We start from the raw sequence: 11,204 nt of genomic DNA on the forward strand, positions 1-11,204 counted from the left end.
GCTATTATTTGTTATAATTCATCAGAATACTGTATAATTGATTTGTCACTTCAGTTACTGTGACGCTGATATATATACAAGAATATTTTATCAGTGTTTCATGATGCGAATAGTCTATTTGCATTATAGTATTTGTATTAAATATTTAATTTATTTATATATACACACACACACACGATTTATCGATCAAACATACTTTTGTTGTCATGGACACAAGAATGCTGTCAATAATATGATGATCGTTATTTAGAATCTAACGTAAAAATACGTTAAGAATTCTTTCCGAAAGAATGGCAGAGCAAATGGAATACATAGTACCGCCATGGGAAATTGAAGCTTATGTAGAAAGCTTGAATATTTCGGAGCTCGAAAATGTCGGTACAAAAAGGTAATCGCATTTTTATTCTTTTTTATTCCCTTATCATTCGATGTAATTCAGAAATCGATGTGAAAATGTTTCTTTCAGTTGGTTGGATTTCCACAAAAAATTGACGTTGCTAAATCAGCAGAATGTGCTCGAGATAACAGGGCTACATGAGGAGAGTGTCATGGAATGGTTTATTTCGTTAAAGAAAGTAAATAATTAAAAAGAACAATTTGTAAAATATGCTATAAGCAGTGTTGTAAATACGATATCACAAGTAGAAAGATTATCGATAAACTGAAGATGTGCAAAAATATAATTTTCTGTAATAACTTTGTTATAATTTTATTAATATTTAATAAAATCATTATATTTAATCAATTTTTATAATATTCAATAGTAATTATATTTAATTAATATAATTATAATTTTTTCTACTTTAGCAATATTCTATGTAAGTAGCTTTCGATTAACTGTCTCTTTTACAGTGTTATTTATTTAATTGTATATTGTTTTTAGATTCCCATTCTTGTGTATGAAGCTATACAAATCGACATATGGAAGCACAAGGTGTTTCCACTTTTGATAGATTTTAATGGGGAGCCAACAAATACATTTATGCTATTCAGTATATTCTATCACGAAGTTATCGCGGTTTCATTATTGGAAAATATATTGTTTCATTGCGAAAGCGCGCAAACATTGGATGACACGGTGATAGATCTCATCGATTACACTGTTCAACACATAACAACACTTCTTGATGGAAAAACTTTAGAAGTATATGAAATCAAAAACGCTGAGTAAGATATTCTCTCTTTTAATTAAATATAAGAAAATATAAAATAAACAGAGAATACATATACAAATTATTTACCCAGAGGATATAAATTTTAAATTTTCATAAATATTGAATTTGTTAATCATACATGTTTTTCGCTTCAGCTCTTGCTTGGAAGAAATAGTAGAGAAGCAAAGGGCATTCGAGTTTGACATTGGGATGCGGTGTATCTCAATTCTTCATTATTTAATAGAAATTTTGGATAACTTACCTCTTTGCGCAATTTCGCGCATGCTAGCTATACACGACGTTCCATATTTATTTGCACAGCTGATAGAAAATCAACCATGGAAGAAGCAAAACGAGGATGGTAATTCGTTTTCATCTGTTAACATCTATTTTCCATTTCTAGTATCTTAACGAAGTATGATAAACAATTAAGCTATCGTTAATCTTCATATAGATGAGGTGTTGATGTATGAAGGCAGCTGGAGGAAAATTAAACCGAGTGAAAGTGGAAAAATTAATAAAAGGGAGGGACAAGTATGGTTTGGCTTGCGAGAATTACTTCTTAATCCAAAATGTTCTCCATACTATGAAATCACAGAGCACAGGTTGTCCCAGCTATCAAAGGTAATTATTAAGTGAAAATGGATCAAAAAATTAAAAAAAAAATGCAAATGAGTATATTATTGGATTTTAAGATCTGTCTTGATCAAATATAGTTCTCTTCACTCATTTATGTACTAATATCGATGTTAACAATCAAAAATATGTATAATTTTTAATAGAACTCTATATCTTAGCTACAGAAACATTTGCATGACGATATACTCGATCAAATTGCACCTTTGATAGAGCTTAAGAGATGGTTAGCTTACTTAAATATATCGCCGGCGATGCCATCTTCGAATTCAACTTGCCCGGTTCGCGTGGAAGTTATGCCGCAGGTATATCACTATTTTTCATTTCTCTCTCTTATCAATTATCAATTATACAAACTTAAACATATCAAATATAGATAAAGTCAAGTATTCTGGAAAAATATCATAAAAAATGGAAGAAACTGGCTAGGCATCAATCGAAGTACTTATTTACAACAGATACAAGTTACATTAAAGAGGCCGCACAAATTTTAAGTGATGTCTATGATTTGGAGAAGTTAGACCGTATAGAAACGAAAAAATGTTCGTTATGTCAAGAACCGTCTAAGAAACGATGTTCCAAATGCAAGGAAGTTTGGTATTGTAGCAGGTATATAGGGAATAATCAGACTTTACTAACATCACGCTTACTAACAAATGCTACATGCATTCAAAAAGTAACATACACTTGATATTTTTCTTATAGAGAGTGTCAAGTGAAAGACTGGGAAAATCACAAGAATACTTGCGATACAATAACAAAAACTAGACAGTGATAATACATTTCTTAATAGTTAAGAATATATGTATTCATCAATACATTTAAAAATATATTATATCTTATCTTTTTAATTATAATGAAATATTATACAGTTATGAACACAAAGATTGCAACGCTTTTTTCAATGAGGACATTCTCACAATTTTCGCGCATTTTGAAATTATTGGAAAAGAACAGTTGCAATCTTTGTATTCATAATATATTTTAACTTTAATTTAACGAAAATTTTAAGAAATGTTTGGAACAAACGTATTTGTGTAATTTATGTCAAATATTTTATTAAAAGTTATTAATGTACAGCGCTTTGTTTAAGATATTCCATTAGAACATCCTTAGCAGGTGTATCTTCACCAAAATCCTATAAATAATAAATGTTAATTCAATAATGGAATAATAACGATACAGATAAAAATATTAATAAAATCACATCAGCAAGGCATAATTACAGCATGATTTGTTTATAATATGGGTTCTACTCAGTAGAGGGAGCCTAAATATCATCATGTATTGTTTTATAATACATACATATTGTAAATCATGTATTATGTCTTTAATATATTACTTTATGATCATCACAGATTTTATCAGGAAGAGCAAAAAAGGTTTAATACAGCCTACCTTTATGACGACGCATGAGCAGCCAACCACTTTACGTGCTTTGCCCGCGCTGTCAATTTTACATAAGCCAGCCCATTCACCTAACTTTTTGTTATTATCTACCTTTATCAGTGGAATTTGGTGTTCATTACATAATGCTTGAACCAATTTCTTGTACATTGGTTCGTCGCAATTTTCTGCCAGGATGCAAAGCATAGCCTGTCTTCTGCAATATAAAAGACACACATTATGGCATAATATTTGTTACTGTTTATAACAGCAAGACATCAAAAAATAACAATTGGATTTTAAAAGAGAGAATCTTTATGTTTCCTAATATAGTTATATTCACTTTATATATCTGTTTGTTTGTTTATATATTTGAAGTTTGTTCATTTTTTTTCATGTTGAAACAAAAAAGAAAAAAAAGATGAACAGTTCAAAAAGTTTAACTAAAAAAATAAACCTCTTATAAATAATATTTTTATATTCTTACTTATCTAAAGCTTTGGCAGCTTCATGGAGTCCGTGAACAACGCCGTCGTGAATGAGAGAATTCTTTAGAACTTCTTGTAGCGCAGTGTTAACATCCATACTACCACCCGCTGCCATCGCTGATGGCACATCATCACTGTAATGAAACAATTTTATTGAATACAGCATCTTAGAATATTATTTAGAGCTTATTTTATCAATAGATGTCATTTTATTATTTCTATTTATCGGCTGTTATAACATGTATATTTTTACAATTGCAAAATCTACAATTGATTTTTCAATAACAAAAGTTTAATCAATCTTACAGTGATGAATACCTTTATTATGCATCAAACTTTATTCCTATGTCACTAAACACTTCTTGCGCGCAGATCCGTACATGATTCCGATAATTTATTAAGAGTTAATTTATTAACTAATCGCATGACAAAAAAAGAAGATGCAAAAGATTAAGTATACTCACTTTTCTACGTCAGACATGTTTGAGCGAACTGGAGAGCTGGAAATAAATACAGGACGTTATTATTCTCTCTTTACGAGATACATTCCAATGTTTTCGCAGGCGAGATACATGATGATCTTAATATAATAAATGGATTTTAATCACGCCAATATTCAACGTGGATCAGTTTACCTTTCTTGCAGGCCGAGAAGGAGCTACCGCATTCTGGGCTTTTACGCATGCGTCATTTTAATCACCAGCGATGCCATGCGCATGTTTGACCGGCCGATATGTTGACGCGGAGCAACATCTACAACATTCTGCTCGAAACAGTAGAATTATCGATGATCGATCATAATTATGTTAATGTGTGTCATGCCCTCTGTCGACGAACTTTAGGTCTTAAGGTTAAGACAAATATTCGCGCCAAATTTATTATCTGCAAGAATGTTATGAAATTCACATCAATCATATCGTGTCCTCGATTTTTTCGCGGGTATTGCATCATTTTTTGTATCTCTCATAAAGACGTGATCTGGCCGTATCGACCTTCGTTTATTATTTCGAATGGCAGGAGGCATTAACTTTAAGAAGAAAAAGAAGAAGAATCGTGTTCTCGACGTGATCATATTGGTCTCTATCGGAATTTGAAATTTCTTGAGAGCAAGTAATATTTCATTAAAGAAGAATTATCTCCGATGCAATATAATTAATTTCATTTAGCATGAAATTCATTTGGACTGTTCTAGTATTTACGCTTTACTGTAGATTTTCAATCTTTTAACGATTACGTAATCATTACAAGTAATTATTACAAGTGATCCATATGGATAATTGTGTGAAAGAAGAATTGATTTTAGTAACACAAATATTGGTCCAGTACATCCTTAACATTTAACCAATGTCTAATTCACTAATGAATTGCTGCTAGGAAAGATTTGCACTAGTTTGGTAAGCAATCGAACAGCTAGTAGTAATATTTTAATTTTATTTTTTGGTTTACATAATGGAAAATTTTCCTTTTCGTTTTCCTACATTATATTTTATTAGATAGAAAGTTGTGTTTACAAAATATACATTGTGAATACATAAGATTTTATTTATATATAAAAGTATTTAGTAACAAATTACTATATACTAGTATAGAATCTACTATTGTACATACATGTAATAGATTCTATAATAGTCGCGAATAATAAGAAAAAAATAAAAAAACATACTATATTGCTTTGAATATAGTACTGATCGATATATTTACAAGATCTTATAGCATAATGATAAAAAAGTAATGAAGGAAATATAATGATTGCAACATTTAAATATCTAAATTAATCTAAAATAGTTCACATTTGTTCAATGTATATTATTAATTTTCATTATTATTACGTATGTACAGATTGTTTCTATATGTGTTAATTAAAACTATAACTATATTTATTAACCTGAACTTAATAAGCTAATTTGATGTTTCGATTTAATGCTTTTAGATATAAATAAAAACGGCGGTGATGTATCCGAAATAAGAATGAAAAAAAAGAGAAAAGGAACTCAAAAGAATGAGAACTATTCATTCAAATTGATCAAAGTTGATCTATCACTGGATATTGGCCAAGTAAGCTTTCAGATTAGAACCAGTCCTTCTTCCATTGAGTCCAGTAAACACCAACCAAAAGTAACACAAATATTAAAATGATAATTTCATACTCAGTGTAACTATAAAGCTGTATCAGACTAGAATTTGAAATTGAGATTGGACTGGAATTTGATAAAATAAAATTCATTAATCTTCATATTGATTTTGTTTCTCCTGATTTGATTAAATTCTAATTCAATTTCAATCTTTAATCTGACATGGGTTTTACATGTTATATTTATATTGTTGAGTATGAAATTATTATTATTATATTACATTCAATTGGTGTTTTCTAGGAGAGAGTAAAAGAAGAAGATTAAAGTTAACATCAGCTGATGTAATCTCATATGCCTAACAGTAATTGGGAGCAATGTTATGTCGATGGTGAATATCGATATGGCCAATAATGTGGTGGTGGCAATGGCGGTGGAGGTGGCGGTGGCTGTTGTTGACTGGAAGACGATTCTGATTGGAAAGTGGACGGTGCAGAGTGCTGAGCAGGTCCAACAGGATATAAGCGAGAAGTGCGATGAGCCTGATGATGAGGATGGCAGCTCGTATTTGTTACGCGCGTTGACGTCGACGCCTCCAACATAATGCCTGCTTGCGACTGACAAGCCATCGTCAAACCACGAAAATCGAATTTGTAAGCATAACGTTTACCATGAACTTTTGTCATTATATTCTTGTCGTAGTAATATCTGTGAAATAACATTTTTCTTTCTTAACAGCGCTGTGTTAACATAAATTGTTCCAAAGTGTTAAGAAAAAAATTTGAGAAAAAAAAGAAAATCTACATACGAAAGAAAAAGAATAGAATTTATTTACACTTCAGCATATATAAGCCAAGAAGGGGTTTACAGAAATACTTAACTCACACTTATACTTCTCTCCGGCCTCTTACAACTATAAATCTAAACTATACATTCTCTTTTACCTATATATAATTTCTATATCAACTCTATCACAGTAGTAGAAAGAAAAAGAAAGAAATAAATCGCTAAGAAACAATAAATTGCTATATTAACAGAAAAATGACAATTATCAACTTTTTTCAGTATATATTTTTAAAATTTTCAATTGGAAGAATATTTTAAATAGGCTAAATACACATTTCTATAACTACTTCCTTTCCATGTTATTCTTTCAATTAATGTATTTTTTAAAACTAGAGTGAATTTTCAAAATTCGAACACTGCAATTTTAATATAGTATAAATTTCATTATCAAAATGTTGCGACACACTTTATAAATAAATGAGCTACAAATGTGTCGTTCATAGAAAATATAGTAATCTTTAGAATCAATTTCTTTTCATTGTCTAAAAAATTCTAATTTTTTACTTGTATCACTTTTCTATCAACACAGCGATATAATTTATAATATGTATAATTGTATCATTTATTTATCGGTTTATATTTATACAATTACCTCAACGCGCGTGACAGTTTGTCGTAATTCATGTTAGGCTTGCTCTTGCGCTCACCCCAACGGCGCGCTACTTCATCCGGATCGGTGAGCTTGAATTCCCCATTCGAGCCCTCCCACGCGATACAAGATGAGTTAGACGAATCTGAAAGCAGCTCCAGCAGGAATTGCCAGAGCTGAACCTGTCCGCCTCCGACCGCCCCCGAGCCACTGGCTCCAGCTGTTGATCCAATCAGCGAGCAAGTTCGTTGTAGGAGGCTGAACCTTTCTGCGAGCAGAAAACGGAACACGCATGCACCAAACCATGTTCTCAAGCTGTTCTTGAGATCGAGTCGTTTGGACTGTGAGAGACAGAGAAATAAAAGCGATGAATCGTCGGTTTTCCCTAGTACACTTGTCTTCTTACTCCGACTGACACAGACTTTTATCCTTCCGTTTCTATCTGTATATCATTTATGTAAATATTATGTTGACAAAAAAATTGATAATTATCGGTTTAAATTTTATTGCGAAAGTATATATAAAAAGTCATGTAATTCTAATATTTGCTATTAACATCTTATTATATGTAACATTTTATTTTTTATACTGTCAAGATTATTATATATTTGTTATATACAAGTTATTTTTCGCTAATAGGTCATATATCTGTATTTTCGCATCAAACGCAGTTGCAACGTCAAATAAATACACGAGCGACAGAGACAATAGATTAATTTTTTTTAGCTGAATTTTTTCTACGATTTATTTTTTTTTCTTCCTTTTCTCTTCTGCACGTTTGAGAAAAAAAAGGAAAGATGAATCATGCAAGAAATTCAGTTAAAAAGAATAGGCTTAATATGTGTGATAGTATTTTCAACGTTTTTATTTCAATTAATTAATTAAATTTAATTAATTAAATTTTTTGTTTAATTTACCGTTATAAAGAATTGCAGCAGCCGAAGGGTGTAATCTGGTGTCCTGCTGAAGATGTAAAGGATGCGTCTGAATTCTCCACATTACGCGCCGAATTTGATATTTTGGCCTAATCCTGTGCCATATAAACGGCGCTTTCGAAAACCGATAAACGACAAGCCCATCATCTCTGGAGTTGAGAATCACGCATTGAAAATCCGTTTTCTTGCGTTTTCAATAGTCGATAATCTTGCAGTCTTAACATTTATGGCGATCTTACGTCTTGAGCCTACATCTTTTTGATTTAAAAGAAAAAGTATTGTATGCTCGCACATCGCTATGATGTTTCATGTGTTAGCCGAATAATAATAGAAGTTAATTTTACATGAGTTCATGTCCAACGATCACACGAGCAACGAATAAATTTCATCGCGAACTAAACTGTTTCGCAAAATAATGGATACAATTCAGGGAATATTAATTGAGATTCATTTCACCGATCTCGATCAAACCGAACGTTCTACACATCTCGGACAATTACACGCACGCGACAAGCAACATCAATCATCAGCGGAAGATAGACGCATTTGGAATAAAACTCCGCCAGTCAGTGGACAGAGAGCAACTGAGCGACCTTTGCCCCTGGTTATTTCAGCTTTCAGCCCTTTGCGCCCCCACTCTTAGTCTTGGTAAGAACGGAATACCTTTACACCTTCCCCTCTTGCGACATACTGCGCTTAGAGTACTTACCGTCTCAGCTGCCATCTCTTTTGCTCTCTTTTCTTTCTTTTTCGAAATTTACGCAAGTATCTTTAAGAACTTGAGCGAGATGGCGAAAGTTGTATAGATTTATTCGAAATTCCTTCTTTCAAAACTGGATTTTTCGTTTGCTTGGGATGATCATTTCTTTTTAAATCACAACATTTCTGCAAAAAAACTTGGATATATTTTATATTATTTCATATCATATTATTTGTCTGTGACTTATGGAGATATAACTGAAAATGTATGCATGTTATTCGCCATTTTTTTTATTTGATATGAAATATTAAAGAGAATATTTTAAAGTCCCTTTATGAAAATGAAAAAATATCTAAGAGTCTCGGTTGAAGTGATTATTCGCTATACAAGTTGTTACAATTATACTCATAAGAAGTTTTAATAGAGATATCAAATATTCATATTGCATTTATTATTGTCTATCATACTAGTTGTCAACTCAACATTAAAAGATATTTACATTTTCCACTTTCTGTAATACAATTGACAAACAATAGTACATATGCCAAAAAAATTACATATCTTAAATGCAATGACAAAGATAAAAATATATACGGAAACGTGATGCAAAATTTGAATATAAGAATATTTTGTAATGATACAAAAAGATTTACACAACTCTCTCGCATATTATTATGCACTTCCAATTATGCAAAAGAAAGAAAAAGAGAAAAGAAAAAAAAAATATATATATATATATAAGTATAATATAATTTTATTATTTGATCTATCTATGTTAAATACGATACAAAATGCTCAAAGGGCAAGCTCAAATAGATTCGTTCGAGGATATCGTGGCTGCACACATTAAACACATGCACATATATGCGTAAATACAAAGTGCATGCCATAAACGCAAGAACGTACACGGGAGAGAAGTTTAAGCGACGTGTGACGGAGGTGCGACGCGTAAAATTATCCCGTATACATTCAAGATTCAGAGTACGCTTGCCGCTCATCATGAAAACAATATAGTCGCGCCCCGCGGCGAGCTTACCACCCCCGAGCCCGTTAGAGCCTGCCCCTGGAGGAGAGCAGAAAGAGGGGTAAAAGCGGTCGCGCGGCAAGCTCGTAACCCCTCGTGGCACCACCTTTCCGCTGCCCTAAACACTCGATGGTTTATTCATGAAGGACTCTCTCACCGCGATAACACTGATTCGTTTAATAAACGGCTGCTGCCGGGGCGAGATGGGCCGACACACACATAGAGAACAAGAGGAAAGGAAAGAGAAAGATAGAGAGAGAGAGAGAGAGAGAGAGAGAGAGAGAGAGAGAGAGAGAGAGAGTTGCAACGTTATTCAAACGGACGATATATCTCAGAGGCTTACGCTGCCACAGTTCGGTACCTCTCACTTTTAGCTTTTCTTCCTCCAAAGAGATGGTGCTCGGAAGTCTGTATTCCGTATACGAAAAAGAGGGGCATAATAGAGCATAGATAAAAGAAAATTAAATTTATTTTATTCCGTTTTTCGTGTTTTTTCATTATGACTCTATACAGAAACCGATTCTACACGAGAAGAACAGCTGTGCAGAAGTACCTAAAAGTTTAATTAAATACAGACCTGAAAATAATTTTATTAGATTATCAAAATAATTACGAAGGCTCAAGCTGGTTGCTAAAATGTTAAAATTTTTTGCAATATTTCCGCTTTCTACGTAATTATTTTGACGGTTCAACAAAATTATTTTCTTCAAATCTGTAGTCATAAATTTTTAAATACTTCGATAAAAGCATCCTTCCATGTATAACAATTTCGTATTATAATCATTATTGTAAACATGATTGTCATATAAGATATTTTTATTAATACCATCCACTTTCATAGAAATTTCTTATTTTGTATGAAATGAATTTTAACTCAATGTTTGCAAACTGCAAGCTTTCTCTTTATTCCTTGGGATATCGCTTTTTTATTCAATCGATTTTATATCGACAAAATATAGACTATTTCAGCATATACGTTGCTTTTCCTTTCGAATCACATGAGCAACAGAGGTGAAGAAAGTCTGGGGTAAAACTATCCATTTGACGATACCGATATTTACTTTCCCGAATCGCGTTTATCTATAATAGATCGCCGCTATCGTTAAAGCTTTAGATAAGCTCTTGGTCAGTTAGACCAGAATCGGTCTTTGGGGAATGGTTAGCCTTTTCCGGTCATTCTCCATTCAATCGTGACAGGTCCAAGACTAAATCCTTATACTAAGCTTTCCTAAAAGTTTTGCTATTTAAATTTATAGCATGAATTGCTTTGGATTTATGCTTGCAATATGTGTAAATGCGATGATGTTAGTATCGCCAAGAGAAAAAAAAGCATTATGATCTTGCTAGTGTATATATATATATATATATATATATATA

The 11,204-nt window shown here is 32.1% G+C and overlaps 3 protein-coding genes across 4 annotated transcripts in view; 1 reads left to right on the top strand and 2 right to left on the bottom strand.

Moving 5' to 3' along the window:
- The first annotated feature begins 290 nt into the window (after positions 1-290).
- LOC108690772 (zinc finger MYND domain-containing protein 10) lies at positions 291-3,110 on the top strand. Its single transcript, XM_018198238.1, has 8 exons — positions 291-388; positions 467-575; positions 884-1,167; positions 1,310-1,515; positions 1,609-1,778; positions 1,952-2,095; positions 2,167-2,399; positions 2,496-3,110. The coding sequence occupies exons 1-8, from the start codon at positions 291-293 to the stop codon at positions 2,563-2,565; spliced, it is 1,314 nt and encodes a 437-aa protein (XP_018053727.1). The 3' UTR covers positions 2,566-3,110.
- LOC108690773 (40S ribosomal protein S12) lies at positions 2,823-4,364 on the bottom strand. Of its 2 annotated transcripts, XM_018198240.1 has the most exons (5): positions 4,300-4,364; positions 4,129-4,164; positions 3,664-3,798; positions 3,189-3,393; positions 2,823-2,928 (listed from the first exon to the last, which is right to left on the bottom strand). In XM_018198240.1, the coding sequence occupies exons 2-5, from the start codon at positions 4,143-4,145 to the stop codon at positions 2,860-2,862; spliced, it is 426 nt and encodes a 141-aa protein (XP_018053729.1). In that variant the 5' UTR covers positions 4,146-4,164; positions 4,300-4,364; the 3' UTR covers positions 2,823-2,859. The 2 variants fall into 2 exon arrangements, with proteins under 2 accessions (XP_018053729.1, XP_018053728.1); XM_018198239.1 differs by lacking the exons at positions 4,129-4,164; positions 4,300-4,364 and having other exon boundaries at positions 3,664-3,830.
- A 1,749-nt stretch (positions 4,365-6,113) lies between these two features.
- The window catches only part of LOC108690770 (DNA-binding protein D-ETS-6-like), a 6,458-nt gene continuing 1,367 nt past the window's right edge, over positions 6,114-11,204 (bottom strand). Inside the window, exons 3-4 of the mRNA XM_018198236.1 lie at positions 7,172-7,313; positions 6,114-6,441 (exon numbers count right to left, since the gene is read on the bottom strand). Of these exons, the coding sequence (XP_018053725.1) occupies positions 6,114-6,441; positions 7,172-7,313 (470 nt within the window). The remainder of the gene's footprint in view (positions 6,442-7,171; positions 7,314-11,204) is intronic.

The sequence above is a fragment of the Atta colombica genome, unplaced genomic scaffold (genome assembly GCF_001594045.1).
Source record: "Atta colombica isolate Treedump-2 unplaced genomic scaffold, Acol1.0 scaffold351, whole genome shotgun sequence".
NCBI lineage: Eukaryota > Metazoa > Arthropoda > Insecta > Hymenoptera > Formicidae > Atta > Atta colombica.

Bases quoted from the DNA above. Each gene is read 5' to 3' on its own strand.
- LOC108690772 (XM_018198238.1), top strand. From the start codon at position 291: ATGGCAGAGCAAATGGAATACATAGTACCGCCATGGGAAATTGAAGCT. The intron at 389-466 runs GTAATCGCATTT...TGTTTCTTTCAG, and splicing joins GAAAATGTCGGTACAAAAAG to TTGGTTGGATTTCCACAAAA. The intron at 2,400-2,495 runs GTATATAGGGAA...TTTTTCTTATAG, and splicing joins GAAGTTTGGTATTGTAGCAG to AGAGTGTCAAGTGAAAGACT.
- LOC108690773 (XM_018198239.1), bottom strand. From the start codon at position 3,830: ATGCTGTATTCAATAAAATTGTTTCATTACAGTGATGATGTGCCATCA. The intron at 3,394-3,663 runs GTAAGAATATAA...TTTATATTGCAG, and splicing joins GCTGCCAAAGCTTTAGATAA to AAGACAGGCTATGCTTTGCA. The intron at 2,929-3,188 runs GTAGGCTGTATT...TATTATTTATAG, and splicing joins GCTCATGCGTCGTCATAAAG to GATTTTGGTGAAGATACACC.